The sequence below is a fragment of the Leuciscus leuciscus genome, assembly GCF_965113295.1.
Source record: "Leuciscus leuciscus genome assembly, chromosome: 11".
NCBI lineage: Eukaryota > Metazoa > Chordata > Actinopteri > Cypriniformes > Leuciscidae > Leuciscus > Leuciscus leuciscus.
In genome coordinates this window covers 17971560-17991362 of record NC_138735.1, presented here as the reverse complement: position 1 = coordinate 17991362, position 19803 = coordinate 17971560, and the positions used below count along the sequence as shown (strand labels likewise).

The 19803-nt window shown below is 37.7% G+C and overlaps 1 protein-coding gene across 1 annotated transcript in view; it reads right to left on the bottom strand.

Moving 5' to 3' along the window:
- Positions 1-3473: 3473 nt before the first annotated feature.
- sema5a (sema domain, seven thrombospondin repeats (type 1 and type 1-like), transmembrane domain (TM) and short cytoplasmic domain, (semaphorin) 5A) overlaps positions 3474-19803 on the bottom strand; it is a 131565-nt gene continuing 115235 nt past the window's right edge. Inside the window, exons 18-22 of the mRNA XM_082183535.1 lie at positions 14494-14664; positions 10209-10364; positions 9400-9444; positions 8076-8287; positions 3474-4738 (exon numbers count right to left, since the gene is read on the bottom strand). Coding sequence (XP_082039661.1) covers positions 4619-4738; positions 8076-8287; positions 9400-9444; positions 10209-10364; positions 14494-14664 — 704 coding nt within the window. The 3' untranslated portion in view covers positions 3474-4618. The remainder of the gene's footprint in view (positions 4739-8075; positions 8288-9399; positions 9445-10208; positions 10365-14493; positions 14665-19803) is intronic.

The following is a 19803-nucleotide window of genomic DNA, read 5'->3' as shown; positions in this document are numbered from 1 at the left end:
CTCCTAACTCCAGTGAATCCTAATAAGGCCAATTCACACGGCACCGACAGATGCAGTCAGACGCCGACAGTCACTATTACAGCGTATCACTTATCAGACATTCTAATTCTGATTCAGCATATAGGCAAAAACAAGCACCGACTGATCAGACCAATCGCTGATGAAGTGTCTGTCGGTGTGATTGGTTCATGTAATATCATACTCGGAAGTGACCATCCCTATGCCCTACTACACACTCCGAAGGGCAGAGCCCTGGAAGTGGGGACTTTGGATAGAGCTGGCACTTGTGTGTCATAATGAAGCCGTTTGGAACGCACTTGGCGAAGGCAGAAACAGATTTCCTTACTCTAGCTTCACATGGAATGTTACCACGACAAAACTAGGCGGCGACAACAGAAATATCTTATTATTGCTGTTAATATAATACAAATAGGCCTAAGTGTACTTAATAATGACGTTTCTGCTCTTAACTTTAATAAGCTATAAGATCATGTGATAAGCATTAAATTTTTTTTAACCTATGAATAAACTGATTGATAAAACTATTGATAAAACTAAATATGATTTAGCCTACATGATGAAAATGTGTCTATATCACAACAAAATAACCTGAATTATTCTATTTAAGTTAACTCCAACTCTTCCGCCATATCTACATTTCAAATGAATCATGAGGATTTGCCACCCTGGGTCACGTGTCCATAAACAATTAAATGACTTCCTTGAAGTGACCATCTCATGTCCCCTTATCCCTTCGCTAACGCACTTGTGCCCTTCGTGAAGGGATTAAGTTGTTTACTTTCCTAAAAATTGCGTCCCCTTCCCTTCAAGGGTACCCTAGTAATCCAGAGTTCTCGCGAGAGCACAAGTTGAATTTGCTCAGTGAGTTACTCTGCCCTACTCTGGTGTCGAGTAATGATGCTCATTAAATATGCCCCTCGATCTGAACTGCACCAATCACATCGGTGTATCTGATATAGGCGGGCCAGAGGCGAGCTAAAAAGATGACGTCAGCGCTGTGACGTCGAAGTCATTAGTAAACATTGCAAGATGGCTATGGATGAACACCAGTAGTTTGAAACGGCTTTGGCCGCTACAATGAACGAGTTAGACTTGGCTTTTTATCTAAAACAGGAACAAAAGACGCCGCTCGAATCGTTCCTTTGCAAGAAGGACGTTTTTGTCGTTTTGCCGACTGGATACGGTAAGAGTATAATCTACCAGTTAGCTCCGCTGGTAGCTAAGCGTATGGGGTTTATTGTTGTGATTGGTCGTAGTGTTATCCAATTGCGTGCAGTGAGATTTTCAAATGCATGCTTGGTGCCGCCCCTCGAGCTGGCCGATTTTCATTAGTCGACGCCAGACCATTAATCTTTTAGATTTAGGTCTGGATTTCCAGGCTACTTCAAGGGTGCAATGCTGTTTGCAATTCGACCTAAATATAGTGGTGGGCAGATCGAGGCTTCGAAACAATCCGACACCCGTCTCCACGGGGACCCTAGTGGTCAGAACAGTGTAAATGCAACAAAAACCCGGGCCAAACATGCATTAAAACACCTTTTGCAAATCTATTGCAAATTTTTTATTTAAAGTCTTTTAAATTCAATTATCTAATCATCTAATAATATTATTAAGTGTCTATAAGTGTTCTTTTATCAATTGTCAGGGTTTGTTTTGTTTGATGAATGGCTCAGCTTAACAGGCCAATAAGAGACTATTAACTACCATTCATTTGAATTATACCAGAGCCCGTCTACGGAGAGCCTTGGCACTTCCTATTAGCCCCATTGTATCGATCTTGGTTGCAGTTCCATTAGAATTCCACTGGAGGTGATCGCGGGCGAGTGCAGACTGAATGGGAGTCTATGGGGCTAGACGGCTAAATTTGTCTCTTTCACCCGATTGCCGTTGAGAAATCTCAGATTTTATTGTGGGTTTTGCAAGTTCAACATGGGTTATATGTCGAAAATTGAATGAACGAGTACTTATGTCCTTTCGATTTCTTACAGGTTGAGTTGTTGTTGCCCATAACACGCTAGCATTCTGCTAATGAACGCTGATTGGTCAGTGAAGGACTGATTATGACCAGAGATACCGCTTGATGGCATCGTGGCATCCGAAGCGGGACCAGAAACAAACAAAACAAAAACTCTTCTAGCACGTGTATTTACCTGTGTCAGCTGTGTTGTCGATGCCTCGAGTGAAAAGAAAGTGCTGAGCGCTAAAGCACCAAAGCGACTGAAGGATTGCCATCAAGCAGTATCTCTGGTCGTACGATGTGTATGACGTCATTGACATTTTAAAAGCAAATCTAAAAAATCTAACACCCAGCAATGTGTAATTTCTTTGCATCTCCTTTCGAATACAACATTCAAATTACTGGACAAAAAATTATATCCTGAGAAAAGTGGATTTTGATGGTTTAGCGTCATAGACCTCCATTCATTCTGCACTCGCCTGCGAGCGCCCCCGCATGGACAGAGACGTGTTACTACAGCCAGTCCAGAAACCGGAAGTAACCAGAGAGTGCCAATTCTCTTCCTATTAGACATTCTCTGATTATACTAATGTCTAATTAAAACGTCTTCAAATGAATAAAACTGATCATAGATCAGGTAAAACCGTAAAACCCACAGACACTTGTTCATTGGTTCTCAGTGACGTAAGCCTCGTTTACTAAAATCACGTGACTCGGGCAATTTGTTGTACACTCCGAACCATTGTCTCTGGAACAAACGATTCGTTTCGAAGCTTCACGAAGCGCGTGTTTTGAAATTGCCATCACTAACTAAGCATTTCTGTTCAGAAACATTCAACTTGATTTCGTTTTTGTTCCTTGAACAGGTTCAGAGCCCTGGTTACAGAGGTGCATAAAGATCGTATTTTCAAACGGTTCCTTGCACTATGATCTACAAAACACTTTTACCAAAGTGCATGATTTGTAAACTAATACATTTTGATGCATCACATAATCAGCTCCATCTATGACCAGTCTGACAGAGTTACTCGATTAGCTCACCTGATACAGCGTTGCAGTTTCGATGCGGAGAGCTGAGGTCCGTGAAACACGACATAACTCCACGAGGGCTCACACACAGGAAGCTAAAACGTTATGGTTAATTGCTAATTAAAAAAATAAATAGATAAATCTCACTATCTGTTATTTCAAACGTGATAGAGCATTAACCTATTAACGCTACTCGCATGCATTTCATTTCCAAACTGCGGTGATACAGTACGTAGGCCTACAACCAACGTAATGAAACGTCGCGACTCGCCACATGTTCATCTGTTTCAGAGAGTATAGAACGTGTTTTTAGCGCCACACACTGGAAATTTCACTTTGAAAGTGTCGCGAAATCTATGTGATTGTGTGAATATCATTTAACATTGTGGCCTATGGTGGCCACACAAGCATGGTTCCCAACCAAAGCTGGGCTGACTAAATATGTGAATTGAAGCAACAACTCATGTAACATTTCACTGATCGAACACAGTGACTTATATGAAGCAATTTTAATTTATGCACATAAAACAAGCAAACAAAGTTTTACAAGTAGAAAAGAATTAGTAGAAATTGAAAAAGTGTATTCCCAAGCACATCTCCATGATGGATGGATGGTTAAGTTATAAGTAAATTCATTGAAATATTTTAAAAATGAAAGAAAATAGAGCTGAAAAAGCAGTTTTTGTGCTGAAAGCTTTTTTTTTCTTCTTTTTTTAACAGATAATACTTATTTCCTCATGAAATCTTGAACCACTAAACATCTAAACAAATAGAAACATGTTGATAATATTCAAATGTTCAATGTTGTACATAAAAAGGTCCTGTAATGTTTCACATTCTCTCTTTTTTGCAGACCTTACACCACAAAGACAAATGTTAATAATATGACAATTCATGTCTTGGTTTGGTGACTGAACAGGGTTACTTTAAAATACTTTTTTTTCAGAATAGACTCATTTTTAAAAGCTACACTGACATATGTGTCATGAAAAGTGTATTGTACAACAAACACACATAGATTCCCACCACTGCTAAGCGCTCAACTAACAAGTGCTCCTATAATGAGAGATACATGAACACATTTTTCAGACACCTTGGTATCTACATATGGATGGTGTGTTGCAAAACCCCATTTTAGGGCAGGCAGATGCACTGGAGACCACCGTAGGTCCTCAGTGAGGCACAGGGGCTTCTGATTCGGCACAGGAGACAAAGCAGTCCGAGAAGGCTCCACCCATTTAGGACACAGGCCCCGCCCACAAACACTGGAATGCGACCAACCATGCAAAAAGCAACGATAAAGAAAAACACATTAAATGAGAATCATGCAATCGTCCATGTGCCATCTCTGCAGTGAGAGTTTATCGGCGTCACGGTTGAATCAAATCGCCTGCTTTATTTGTTCATCATTGTTCAATTTCATTTAGTGATGTCCACACAATTGGAGAGCATGATGTCCTTGTTAACTCTGAAAATGGTTCTGTACAGCTTTATTGACATTTGATGATGGTTCCAGTTAAAATGTCTTTATTTATCCAGGCAACCCACAAAGAAAAATCACTAGGTGCTGAAGTTGATGTGGGGAAGATGACTGGAATCACAGATCCATTTTTAAAAGTCGTCATATGTGTTGACGTCAGTGAAGTATGCGTTGGTATATGTTTTTCCTGCTAGCTGAGGGTTGAAATACTTATTTCTTTCCTCCAGGATCAAGTTATTCTTATTGAAAGCCTGTGGACGAAAGGAAAAGATGTTTCAGTAACAAAGATAACAGAAATAGAAAATACTTTTTTTTTTTTTTGGCATGGATGAAAAGTCAGACTGTATTGGGTTGTGGATCTAGGCAAAGAAGAAATCAAATCACAAATCACTTGAAAAATTCAACAGAAATCTTGCTTTGAGACGGAATGATGGTCAAACCATGAAAAGGGTTTAACAAAAGACTGATCCACTTGGGTGACTATATATTACTAACTGAAAATATCGGCCAAAGTTGTTAGTATCATTCACAGAAAAAATGAGAAGTAAAAACGTCACAGCATCAAGACAACATGGAAATGGCTAAGTGAACAAACATTTTTATACAAAACCAGAAATGGATTTTTGCTGTTTCTGCCACCCATATGCTCAACATGGTTTCAATGTAGCTCTGTATCAGCAATTTAAAGAAGACAATTTTTAAATACAATAGTTTTTATTAGATAAGCAAATAAAATGACTTAAATTTATTTATTATAAACTGCTTATTTAAATAAATAAATATATATATATATATATTTATATTTATAAAAGGTTAAATATAAAATAAAATGCATACAAATAAATAAAAAAATACTTGTTTTGATAAATGAAATAAAGAAAAACAACTTTCTGTAAGCTGACAAGGTTCATAAATATTACAAGATTAAATTGAAAAAAAAAATATAAAAAAATATGAATAATATGTTTCTTATCAAATGGTTACAAAATACAAAAACAATATTTAAAGATAATGATGAAAAGATATTTATTCAGTCTTTTGTTAAACCACAAAGTCTCCTACATAGCCTAATTAGAGAACAATTAAAAGCAAATGTTACAAAGCTGTAAGCTAAAACCGAGCTCAGCGGGGTGGCAATAACAAGCAAGCAAAATAATAATTTAGAAGAAAAGACTAATCCGATTTACAAGGTAGATAATAAAAGAGTTGGGGAAAAAAACGCATGCAACAAAATGGTAGTAGACAGCCATAATCACGACACCAAAATTACACTGCCTTCTCACAAGCCTGAGTCTGCTCTGTGGGATGATGGGAAATGCTGGTGACATATGCAGACAGAACGAATGGGCGAGCACACCTGCCACGTACACGAGGGTCAGGGGAAGGAGAAGGGATTCGCGAGAGGTCTGAGGGTCAGAGGAGAGGATGGTAATGCCGGTCAAGAGTTAGTAGAAAATCTCCAGGCCTCGCGCTACACCAGTGTTAGAAGACAAAGGCTGGCAAATGTGGTGCTCGTCCAAAGGCAAGAGAACGGAAACGTCAGGCTGAAAAGAGGAATGGAGCACAATCATCCTCAGGGCAGCAGGAGGCGGAAAGAAGGCCTACACTGTCGTTTATGGTCTTTTTGTGAAGCTATCATTAAAGTCACGGCCCTCGCAACCCATTTTACTTCCTTAATCTGACAAATTTAAATGTGAAACAGTGATTAACATGACAAAATGTGGGGCAGGAGTTGGTTTTATCCATAATGCTGTTTCATACCAGAATGGTCAATTGTGGCTATTTAGCTCCAAAAACACAAACACTTTTAAACTCACTCTTAACTCTTTCCCTGCCAGCGTTTTGGAAAAATGTTGCCAGCCACCGCCTGCATTTTTGATAATTTTCACAAAATTCTGGCTCCCTGAATATTTTGTTGTATGAATATCTGAACATGCAATATGTCAAACGAAAATACTGCTTTTGAACAAAAAATGTATTCTAGCTTCATGCATTCTTGGATGTTTAAAAAAAAAAGCAACATTTCAAGCAAAAAGACTACATCCAGATCAGATTCAGAACGATCAAAACATAAATCGAGTCCATCAACACCCCTAAAGCTTCACAGTCCTATATCTCGTCCTGGGTCGACATTTCATTCAGTAACATTAGGCAGTTTTGATATATATGCTGTTTAATGTTGATGAACGCGCTATTTTACATATGCATCTGCTTACAATATGATATTGTTTGTTTCTGCTGCTTTTTCGCCTGTATTTTGATCAGGAGATTCAGTACTCTTTCAGAAGATGCATAATAGCGCCCCCTAACGAATAACAGTGAAAATACGGAAAGCCGGAAAATTCCGTCACAAATGACAAATTTCTGTCAATGGCGGGGAAAGAGTTAAAAGCATCATGACGTTGGTAATGTATTGTTATTTGCTATTACTAAAGTAACCTTTTATTACATAAAAGAATAGTTCATCCAAAAAAGAAAATGTTGTCATCATTAACTCTCTTATCATTCTCTTATAATTTTTTATCCATCCATTGAAAGCTTTTCCTTGACCATCCATCAAACCAGCTTTTTGGCTATTAGTTAACCTTATTTTCCTTTTTAACATGGTCTAGGTGACGTTAGCCATTTCAGAAGTATTTTCAAATCATCTTGATGAAATATTATAAAGACGTTTTTTCTTTGGAATAACATATTGATGAATCATGCACAGTAACATGTATTAAGAAAGTAAATAAGGGCAATTTGAATGTCATGTAGCCTTTAAAGATCCTGTATGGGAAAATATATTCCATACTTACAGTAACAAACTGACAGCATTCAGAAGAAGAGAAAAACAATACGACAAGTAAGTTGTGCATGGCAATAATATTATGTAGCCTTGAAGTTTCATTCATTCTTGTCATCATTAGAGATGAAGCTGAGCTGGTGACTTTCTACAGTCTCAGGACAGTAAAAAAAAATAAAAAATAATTTGCTATATTACCCCTCTGGGCTCGGCATATTGTGTAAATGATGCTGTTCTATTGCAATACATTCAGCTTATGAAATATGCAACTTCACAAAAGTGTCTGAACAAGCAATAACTGAAGAGCACTTTCTATAATTAGTCATGAGTCTTGTATTCAAGTCTAATGAAGCATTAACTGTCCTTCTGACTAAATGTGAAAAATGATGGTGAGCTTTATTTTTGCTGTGCTTATGAAAAAATTATCCATGTGTCTAAATCTCAGTGTGTTGCATAATGCATTATGTAATAACCCTAAATTTAAGAAAAGAGTACCCAAAGAAAAACCAATTTTTCAGGGTTAAAGTAGCCTACTAACAACAATAACATTCTCAGAGAACTACTGACATGAGCTGCATATTGGTTTCTGATTTCATTTGAGACAATCTCACACAAACACTGAGTACACAAACTGAATCAAAACTTTTAAATTACTTATGAGAAAGCAGTGTATGAATGTATGAATTGATTTAGACGCAAGACAGAGTCGCACACATTCACACATACAGACCACATACTGGATCCATCGTCTTATCTCTAGAAATGAACAACATTTCCCGATAGTATGAGTGAATAACACCCACCTTAATGGCTTCAACTGAGTCGTACTTGTCCAGTTTGTTGATGTGGTTGGTGATGCTGGTGTTGAGGGGGGCGGCAGAGATGGGATGGATGACTGTGGCATCATGGGACTGCTGCTGGTATCTCTGACAGTAAGTGTACACCAGTAGGGTCACCAGACAGCCGAGTATAGAGCTGCTCAGGCCCACGGCGATCATGTGGAACACGTTGAAGTCTGGCAAGAGAGGCAAAACAGCTAATGGCTAAATGATCTGACGCAAGCAAGATGGCTGTGGATTCAAGCACTGATCCTAAAGCCAGTTGATATCAATCATCCATTACCTGAGCCAATTAAACATTATAGTAAGTCAGTATCGCTGTGGCCCTGTGAATCTGCATGAACAGCCAATAATTGCTATAAATGGGGAAAATGTACTATTACAAACCATTCCAAAAGCGCATTTGTTTAATGGTTCCCAAAAAAAAGCATTGAGGCACATTGTCTCTGCAATCAGTGTGTTCAACATCATTTTTGCTGCACACTGGATGAATTGCAAGTAGAATTATGTTCTCTGGAATACTGGATTCTGATTGGTCAACTGTGACAGTGAGCAGTCAGATGTTGTTGTATAATAAACATTGGACCTTATGTTTCACTGCTGTTCATGGAAACATCGCTGCTTCTTTCATCTCTGCGATCTCTCTCTCTGTTATAAAACTGACCTTGGAGGAGTTCATTTTAATATACACTACTGTTCACTATGTTTTTAGAAAGAAGTCTCACCAAGGCTGCTTTTATTTGACAGTAAAAACAAGTAATATTGTGAAATATTATTACAAATCACAAAAACTGTATTTTAATACATTTTTAAATGTAATTTATCACAATATAAATATAATCAAAGTCTTCAGGGTCACATGATCCTTCAGAAATCATTCTAATATGCTGATTTGGAGCTCAGGAAACATTTATTATTATCAATGTTGAAAACGGTTTAATTTTCTTTTGTGATTTATTTATATATTTGTGATACCCAAAGTAAAAAAAAACAGCATTTATTTGAAATAGAAATCTTTTGTAACATTATAAATGTCACAACCTGCTGAATAAAAGTATTAATATCTTTCAAAAAAGAAAAGAAAATCCACAAAAAATGGCTTTTTATTAGCGGAAGCTTTCAGCTGATCTAAGCTAAGCTTTACTAACTTAAATCAATATTTCATGTCCATATATTTATTTATTTGGCAAGTAGCCGTGTATTAAATGGGATAATGTACAGTCAAACCCCAGCAGAGTGATAACAAGGCTGCTAATACACTACTTATGAGTCTGCATACACTGCTTACCTCCACACCATCTTTCCTCCTGACTTGAACGTGCAACAGACGTTTCTGAGAGAAAAAAAAATCAAGGGAGATGGGAAATGAATCCGTCAGGCTGATAAATGAGATCTTTAGAAGTTGAACATTATAGCAAGCAAATTTCAAACTCAACCCATTATCGCGAAATTCAAAGAGCTGAATAAGGAAAGTGGCACCTGCGACACATTTTTATGATCAGTAATGGAAGTAATGAGGTATAAAACTTTTCTAATGAGCTGTAGTGGAATGTTACTCTGTGAAAGATACAAGGACTCTGCAGGGCAGACAATATTTACACAAGATTTACAGAATAGTCTTAAAAATTCACTCCCTGTGCTACGATGTAAGCGAAAGCGAGGTAATAACTCCCCTGACGATCATATGTTTAGCTTTTTCCATCTCTACAAATTGGTTGATCACATAATAACTCATCATTTTCAAGACGCTTATCATCCGAGCAGGAAGTACAGTTATTAAGATAAGATGTTCCTTCTTTCAATTAGCTACCTCATGTTTGAGTTTGTAAAACTTGTGGTTGGACTTCTCTCTCACAGCAGAACTATCTCAGGTATCGAGTGTATGAATGCAAATGCTACATGAAACATATCACTGTAATGCATTTGTTCGATCGTGCCACTTAGACAAGGCAGGGGATGAGAGGCTAATTATCCCTGCACTGCAGAAATCAATGGTTTGGTGTGTCTCGCATTACTTCTTGTCAATAAGGGAAGATCCCTGTTTGTCCAGGGGTCGATATGGCAAGTGTTTGGGTGTGTATATGTGTGTGTGCCCACCTGGGATGAAGTTGGAGATGGGCAGACAGGCACGTGTTTCACTGCTGTTGCCAGAGCACTGGTTGCCGGTGGGAAACAGGACGTCACAGTGTCGAAGGCGAACTTGAGACCCCGATGAGTCACAGGGGGACCATTCGGACCAATCAGACCAGCTCTCTGTAAATGATGACAAAAAGTCCAAATCAGATATGTAGAGGGGACGGAATGTGAAGTGCCCACCTTATTTAGTATCGTTAATGCAATTATGTGTTAAGATTGACATTTATTGATTTTCGTTTCATATTATTTATTTATTTTTGCGTCATCTGAAGACAGTTACCTCTGATAACAGACCACTCTAAATTGTAATGTGGACAATTTTCTGTAAAGCTGCTTTGAAATTATGAGTTTTGCGAAAAGCGCTATACAAATAAATGTGAATTGAATTGAATTGAATTTATTTTTACTATTTAAAATAAAAAGGTTTGGCAAAGTGATTTTAATTAAAAAGTATTAAAAAATAAAATGTGACAAAGTAAATCAAGAAAGTCAGGACATATATTGGCTTCATTTTTAATTAGAAGGTGACTTTAATGGTGACAATTTTCTTAAATGTGACAAAACCCTGCTAAATAACATCTTAAAGGTTCATGAAACACTGAACTACATTTTCTGAGATTTTAAGTGCAGTTATTTGTGCTTTAAATTACAACTGTCACAGGATGGGTGTGTAGTTGTGTAATATAAGGTGAGCTAACAAAACCATGCATAACATATTTGTTCATTTTGATGCGTGCAATGGTGAATAGCATTGTGCATTTGTGGGAAACTTTTGCATTACATTTTAAAATGTAATTTATCACAATATAAATATAATCAAAGTCTTCAGTGTCACACGGTCCTTCATAAATAATTCTAATATGCTGATTTGGAGCTCCAGAAACATTTATTACAATAATCATTTATTTATATATTTTTAAGTTTTGTCTACAAAATTTTGCTGAGCAATGGTAAATGTGACCTTAAAACCAAGAAACCAGGGGCCAGATTAACAGTCTGCAGCAGCACAAACCTTTATTTAAAAAACTACTGTCAAGATTTACTACAATGAAAAGGCATGGACACAGGTTTTTTTTGTGGCTGACCTTTTTGCACATGCATTTGTAGGAGTTTCCCTGTCATATTGCTAAATTTATGAGCAGGGAGTATTTAAATGAATCATGTAAGGTGATTTACAAAGGATTGCAGTAGTCAAATCAGTGGTATTTGCGCCATTATTTACCGCCCCCCAAAAAGCATTTCTGATTTTGCGCCTGACATGACAATGAATTTATGCATTTTCAGTAGATCACCCACAAAACTTTCCACTCACATCAAGCGCTTCTATTATGCTGGCTTCAGGCAACACACATTTTTTTGTCTGTTATGACAGTCACTGTGTCAGATTATGCGATTTTGACTCCTAAATTCTTGTGTCGTGGACAAGAAACATGTCAGACTACACGTTGCTTCCCGACCAATCATCGCTAGCCGTCTAGATGTGTGATGTCATCAAGAAGGCGGAACTAGTGACTGACTTCACAAGAGTGTAATTTATGTTTTTTTACTCTGTTGTGGTAGTCCCTTAATTAAACATCATATAGGTAGGAGTATTGTTGCCATAGCTCCACAAACCTTTCCTCCATTGTATAATTTGTATAATTGTATAATTCCACTTAGCAGCACCAATACAATCATCTATCTTTCATTTCGCCATGTTTGATATACGGAAGAGCTTCTCGGCTCTATTGGTGGAAAATTAAACATGCTAGTCTTTCTGTCGTGAAGCGTCGCAGATGTGGCGTCGGTTGTTGTCCACTATGACACATTTGAGATACGTCCCGACGGCCATTGTCGTTTACGAATCACCACAACACCCTACGTCAAACCGATCGTGGCAAAATCAGGCTGAATCCGGCATTAGATTGCGGCAGCACGCAAATTTGCCCTGTTAACTAAATTTGGCCCCAGACAAAAAATGTATATAAGGAAAGGCTTAAAACTGAGTCGTGTGGTTATCGTACAAGATAACTGATTATCTATTTGGCCCAAACCCATACATTGGAGCAGGGCCGGCCCGCGGCATAGGCGGTATAGGCAAATGCTAGGGGCGCCACTCATCCATAGGGGCGCCAGAATGAGTGAACGAGTGAATTTTTTTTTTTTTTTTTTAACAAATTTTTTTTTATATATATATATATATATATATATATATATATATATATATATATATAATACTATTTTAAAACCATTAATTCGAAATACAAAAAAAAAAAAAAAAAAGTCCAGCTCACCAATCGTCCCCCGCCCATCGAGTGCTTGAAGTGCGTCAGAAACAGAGCGCGCGCGCGATCAGTTGTTGGTAATTTGTTGTGTAGCGTGCGCGACTCCGCATCCAATGTAGACAGCACTGCTTTTGTTAACACACAGCTCGTAGAAACGGGCCTGGCAGCTCGCGCCAGTTCTAGACGCGGTGAAAGTTTCCTGATTGTGACGGAAGGCCGAATTTACATGACACATTATAAATGAGCATTATAGTCTGCGATAGATACAGTGCCAAAAAGAAGAGAAGAGGATAAAAGGGGATAAAGACAGAGGTAAAGTGATGTAGTGAATGAACAATTTATGGCATAGGAGTAAGATACTATAATTTCATGGCAGTTATTTTTACCTTAAACTTAATGTTAGCAGTTGTTCTGAGTTCTCCAGAGTCCCCAGACTGTGTGGTTTTGTAACAATCATGTCAGTTTTAAGACGCATTTTTTATTATCACTTTTTTATTAATGTTTTACTCTACAGTTGTGCAGTTGTGGGGATTCAGTACAGGCCAAAAGTTTGGAAACATTACTATTTTTAATGTTTTTGAAAAAAGTTTCTTCTGCTCATCAAGCCTGCATTTATTTGATCAAAAATACAGAAAAAATAATAAATATTGTGATATATTATTACAATTTAAAATAATTGGTTTTCAATTTATTATACTTTAAATTATCATTTATTTCTGTGATGCAAAGCTGAATTTTCAGCATCATTACTCCAGTCTTCAGTGTCACATGTGACATCCAGTTTATCACATGATCCTATAGAAATCATTTTAATATTCTGATTTATTATGAGTGTTGGAAACAGTTCTGCTGCCTAATATATTTGATGAATAAAATGTTAAAAAGAACTGCATTTATTTAAAATAAAATAAAATATTTTCGAAATTATATAAATCATCTTTACGATCACTTTTTATCAATTTAACACATCCTTGCTGAATAAAAGTATTGATTTATTTCAACCAAAAAAAAAACAAAAACAAAAAACAAAAAAAACAACTGACCCCAAATTACTGACCAGTAGTGTATATTGTTGTTACAAAAGATTTCTATTTTTAAAACATTTAAAAACATTTTTTTTTTACTATTTATTTATCAAAGAATCCTAAAAAAGTATCACAGGTTATGAAAAAATATTAAGCAGCAGAACTGTTTCCGTCTGTGAATGCTATGTAATGCTCTTGGTATTTGTGTTTAGGCTGTAATGTGTGTGTGTGTGTGTATAGGCCTATATATATATATATATATGCTAAATCATGAACACAATGACGGGGTGAAATGGGCTGTGATGCATGGGGCGCCAGGTAAAATCTTGCCTAGGGCAGCAAATTGGTCAGGGCCGGCCCTGCATTGGAGCATAAAAAGGTTGAAATTCAGCTCAAGAGAACTTCCACACAGGGTCTTCTGATTAGCATTCCCCTCATTTATCCCATCCCCCGTCTCCCGACTTGCACTGTACAGCTACATGCGAGCGTGTAATGAATGGTGTGACAGATAGACCTGAACGCAGCTAATAAAAGGTCACTCCGTAACCTCACTACACTTCTGGCTAATGGATGGACTGACATTTGAATACAAGCTCTCTTCTCCCATTCACCTTTCCGTGGATCAATGTGCAGGTTTGACTCCGTCATCAATCGCCTTATCTTACCCTCCTCTATTGCACTCCCTGCTGTGAGCTTATGCATATAATCTTCGTATCGCAAGCTCTGCTTTACCATTTGCTTTTCTATGATGTGTGACATTTTGATTTCCTCTTCTTTCATTCCCCCACGAGCCGCTTTAGACACGAGACATGACGAAAGGAAAGCAGGTACAAGACAAAGGCTTCCTATCCGGAAAAAAGCCATGTAATTTCCTGTTGGAGTCAAGGTGTGACTGTGTCTGTGTGTGAGTTCACTTAGGTTGAGTTCATGCACGTGATTAAGTGTGTGTGTGTGTACCAGGGCAGGGTTGGATGTTACAGAGAGCCTCTTCAGTATGCAAACCCAGGCAGATGTCACCTCCGTAGGCAGGTGGAGGGTTGTTACAGGTGCGTGTGCGCATGTAGTGTCCTCCTCCGCATGTCACTGAGCATTTAGACCAAGGTGACCAGCACGACCAGCTCCCATCCACTGAAAGATAAGGAAAAGAGGACACTCAAATTACTACAGCACTCGTGTCATGAATAATTTCGGGACTAGCGTCTGACATTTCTTTCAGTAAATAGTGAAAATACCTGCAAAAACAAGCCATTCAGAAAGCATCATATTTGTAATATCAGCACCCATTCAATGCTCAGCAATTTAGTGGGTTTGTTACTCATTCCACATTCGAAGAGGTTAACCAATCATAGCATAGCTCATTTACATATAAAACAATGTTAATAGAACACTGGCCTGTTAAAAAGGTGAGAAAGTTGTAGAAAATAATCAGGCAGAAATAGCCTAAGCTGACAGACCACCTTAAACCAGCTAAGACAAGACAGTCATCTTATTTTAGCTGTTTTTTTTCAGCAGGGTTATGGCTGTTTTTGATCATGAAACAATGATTATATGTGTCTTTGAACCATTTAATTTAAATAGATCCAGGACATTTATGCATCTAGTACCACGATATAAATGAATGACATCACCTTCTCTGGAACAATCACTACAATGGTGTCAAAACAAGCTAAATCCAGATGCTGAGAGTGCTGAGAAACGATGAAAAGAGAGGCTGTTCACACAATCTGCTCCGGAGCCCTGCCTCTCCCTGGCGCTCTCACACTGACCCCTGCTCTAATTAATGAGGCTAAACGAACCATCAATTCACTCCCTCCCCTCTTCAGCGAGTGCCAAGCTCAGGGTCATCAACCTCGACAACTGGGGGAACAGAGAACAACTCACAAAACACTAGCACTGCCTTGGTGCTAATTAGGGGAAAACAAGCATATACTGAGTCTCATTTTACATTAGCATTAGCCCTGACAGGTTTGTAGAAGAGGGGCGAGAGCTTATGTCACTGACATGAGTAGATTTCGGCTATGTTTAGTATGGAACATTAGCTTACTGAGTACTGTATACTTCACAGTATAATGCCTATACTTTAAAAAAGAAAACTGAATGCTAAATGGTATTAAGTATAAGCAACAAATCCAATTTTGTATTAAAATGTCTTAAAGGGTTAGTTCACCCTACAGATGAAAATTCTGTCATCATTTATTCACCCTCATGTCGTTCTAAAGCCAAAAGACTTTGGTTAATCTATGAAACAAAAATTAAGATATTTTTAATTAAACCTGAGAGGTTTTCTGTCCCTCCATTGAAAGTCCAGGTAATCGAACTTAGAGGATCCACAAAGGTCATTAAGGTTGGTAAAATGAATCTATATGAATCGATTGGTTTAATCAAAGTCTTGTGAAGAAGAGACACGCTCACTTTTGTAACGGTGGCTGTTTCAGAGGAATGAGAGTGGGATCCAGATGCAGCAAACATTTATTCAGACAAACATAAAACTGATAAATGCAGACAAGGGCAAGGAAGGCAAACAAAACTGACAACAAGCGCACATATAACATCCATAGAAGGACAACACCAGACAAAGAACATGAGAAATACTTGGGTATATATAAATATATATATATATACACACTCAAGGGGAGATTGGCAAACAAGACATACCTGGGAACAATCAGGAACTTATCAACAAGAAAAACTACAAAGGACTACAAAACAAGGCACAGAACAGGAGGGAAGTCCACAAAGACAAGAGGAACACAAGACAGGAATCATGACAGCTTTATATGATGAACATATTTAATTTAGGCTCGTGTGTGAGTCACATTGCTGTTTACAGCAAACCACATTGGTTCTAGTGAATCATGCATGCATGTTTGAGCTTCTGTGTTTACAATGTGTGATGTGCTCTATGTACAAAAAGCTATTTTTTTGTTGTTTGACCTGACCATAGAACGTTTGAAAAGTAACTGACACTACTGGAACTTCAAACGGGATGGGTTCTATGGTCAGATGAAACAAACAAAAAAAAGAAGCTTTTTTGGCAGCAAACTTAAGATGGGTTTGGTGCACACAGGGATGAAAAAGTACCCCATGCAGTGCCGGCCCGAGCCTTTTGGGGGCCCTAAGCAGAATTTGATTTGGGGGCCCCCTCCCACCACGCAGAGTCACCTGTGCTTGACGATTATTGACACAATGTCACGCTATAATGTTACATTATAAATTTAATACAATGAGGTTATGTATTAATACAAAATAAATACTTAATAAAAAATAGATACTTAAAAAAGTTTTAACTTTTTCTTTACTCTTTTACTAACTCTTGGAAACTTCTGAAAACAAACTGTCGCAAAACATATTAAAAAAATTATTTGCAAAATATCCTCCAACGTTTTGCAACACTTTGCAGTTTGAATGATGTCTTGTATGAACATGACGGAGTATGTTTTTATGTTTCCACTGTCCGATCGCACCCGCAACTCACACACACACACACACACACACACACACACACACACACACACCATATTCCAGCTTTGTAATCTTCCACTGTGATGTTTCCAAGCACATTTTTGCGCGTGTGAAGAGGATGATTTTTTCCGTCGATATTGGAACGTGAGTGAAGTACAAAGCCTATGATAAAGAATAGTTTACCATCCAAATCCATCGCGAATGTTGAAACATTTTGATTCTAATGAGAGCGATACGTGAGCCCAACGCTGCTTACTTTCACTTTCGCTTTAAATTATTTAGTTTTGGCTTGTTTATAGTTATTTTTTTATTCTTGTTCTGTTCTGAATATCTTTACATTTAAAGGATAAATCATTGATCAAATGAAAGGCAGGTATATTGATCATGAAATCAGAATTTTCTTGTCTTGAATTATTAATCCTTTCATTCATTTATGTCACTTGTTTAAGTTAATTAATATGTAAAAAAAAAAAACTCGATTGGGGGCCCCCTGGTGGCGAGGGGCCCCCAAGCAGCCGCTTAGTTCGCTTATGCCTCGGGCCGGCCCTGACCCCATGTGTAAAATTAAATACTCTGCTGTATCTTTAATGCTGTGGGCCTAATGTTTTGCCAGAGGTCCTGGACGTCTTGTTCAGATACATCGATCAAATACCAACAGATAAAAAATCAAAACCCTGACAGCCTGTGCTAGAAATCTTATAATGGGCCATATTTGGATCTTCCAACAGGACAGTGATCCAAAAACAAACATCAAAATCAAAACAAAAATGTGTCACTGAGCACAAAACCAAGCCTCTGCAATGGCCATCCCAGTCCCAGACCTAAACCCTATAGAAAATAAGTGGGCTGAACTGAAGAGAAGAAGCGCCAACATGGATCTGGAAATCTGAAGGATCTGGAGAGATTCTGTATGGAGGAATGCTCTCTGATCTCTCGTCAGGTGTTCTCCAAACTCATCAGGCATTATAGGAGAAGACTCAGAGCTGATATCTTGGAAAAAGGAGGTTGCAAAAAGTATTTAATAAAAGGGGGCAAATAATGGTTCCTAACGTGTTTTGGAGAAAAACATTTATTTCTTAATGTGATATCTTTATTTAATTTTTTTCCAGAATGTATATAGATATTGCTCTAATATTGTTATTGTGAATTAAAAGGTCAAGGGTCAAATGTACTTCTTGTCTGTTGCCTTTGACGTCACACCTCAGGATAGTTGCTAGTGAATATTTTATGATTCACTGTATTTCACATATTTGGTGAAAAAATAGAAAAGGTAATTTTTTTTAAAGGTACAAGTAAACAAAATATTGCATTTTACCATCTGTTATAATTTCTCTATTGCGAAAAATGACAAATAAGCTCATGTCGGCCGCAGTGTGACTGATCATCTCATTTCACCTTTGTGGCCTGCGACAAGAAAAGATTCATTCGTTTCAGAGCCGCAACAACAGCAACCACGAGACCTCTGTCTGCCTCTCTCAAAACAAAATAATGCATTTCAAAGGTCTGACTTTGAACAAGTCAAGATTTAGCTAGGCAGAAGGAACCAATAAAAGACACAGTGAGAATATTGGTCACAGACAAGCTCCGGTTCAAAGACGCTTATGGAGGTGTAGAGCAATATGATGTGTTCTTTTCCAAGCTTTCTGCTGGGATACACTAGATGAAAGTCATCTGTACTAATCTGTCGTCGTCTGTACAAAGCAGCTATTGAATCTAAGTTCTACTAAGACGTTTCATTGGAAATAGACAAGGACTGAATTAACTTAGAGAAGTGCAGAGCACAGTTACTAATCGACAGTGCGCTCAGAGTTTGCTGTACATTTTTTTAATCTGCCAATTTTGTGAAATTTGTGCAGCGATTTCTGATATGTTGCCAATTACTCCTGTAGAGAAAAACATCAATAAGGCTAATAAGGTCTTAAAACCTCTGGAGGTCTTTGTTAATGAAGCTGTCCTGCTGGTCTTGCTATTGTCACTTTACAGGAAATATGTGATTTCCTGTTAGAAAACTGCTGCCGTAAAATTAAGACTGAGAAGCAATTAGTTTTCCACCATATCATGAAGAGAGACTGCAAGACTCTATATAAACTACTATGCCCTGCTTTGATGGTAGGGGTGACATTCATCTCCAAAAACAGGCTATTGATTAATTAGGATCGCAAAACAAATTCTGCATTTCCCGATTGTGTCTTGCTCACCGCTAGGTATCATAAAATACCCAAGAAGCACATTTCCATTTAGACAGCATATTTCCAACACACATAACGATGAGTACTCATTTAATTAGATTGCTTTTCCCCTCCTTCAACTTTAGAGAGGGTGTACACCATTGTCACAAGCCTTTTAATGACTGAATCCTGCCTTCCTGTCGCTGCCGGTGTAATTAGCCTGAAATGTGATTACACACAACGATGCCACAGAGATTTCTCTCCATTTCCGCCGGCAAATTGGGGTCCTCGCACCTTAAAACAGGGAGATCGTCCTTCATGCGTACAAATACTGTGCGAGAAAGTGGGCTATATCTTTTCTTTATTGTTTGTAGATGTCTGAAATTCTTATTTATTCCCTGCACACCAGAAACAGACTGAATGTCTCTAAATTCTTAAAAATGAATGCATGTTCTTTCTTAAAATAACCTTTTTTTTAAGTGTGTGTGTGTGTGTGTGAAGAACATTAAAAAAATCTAAAGACAATTTTTCTACTAAAAACAATGTTTTTGCAATGGAACGATTGTATGGATGATAAAGATTCTACATGGAACCCCAGATGCCAATCAAGAACCTTTATTTTTTAAAGTGCATGAAA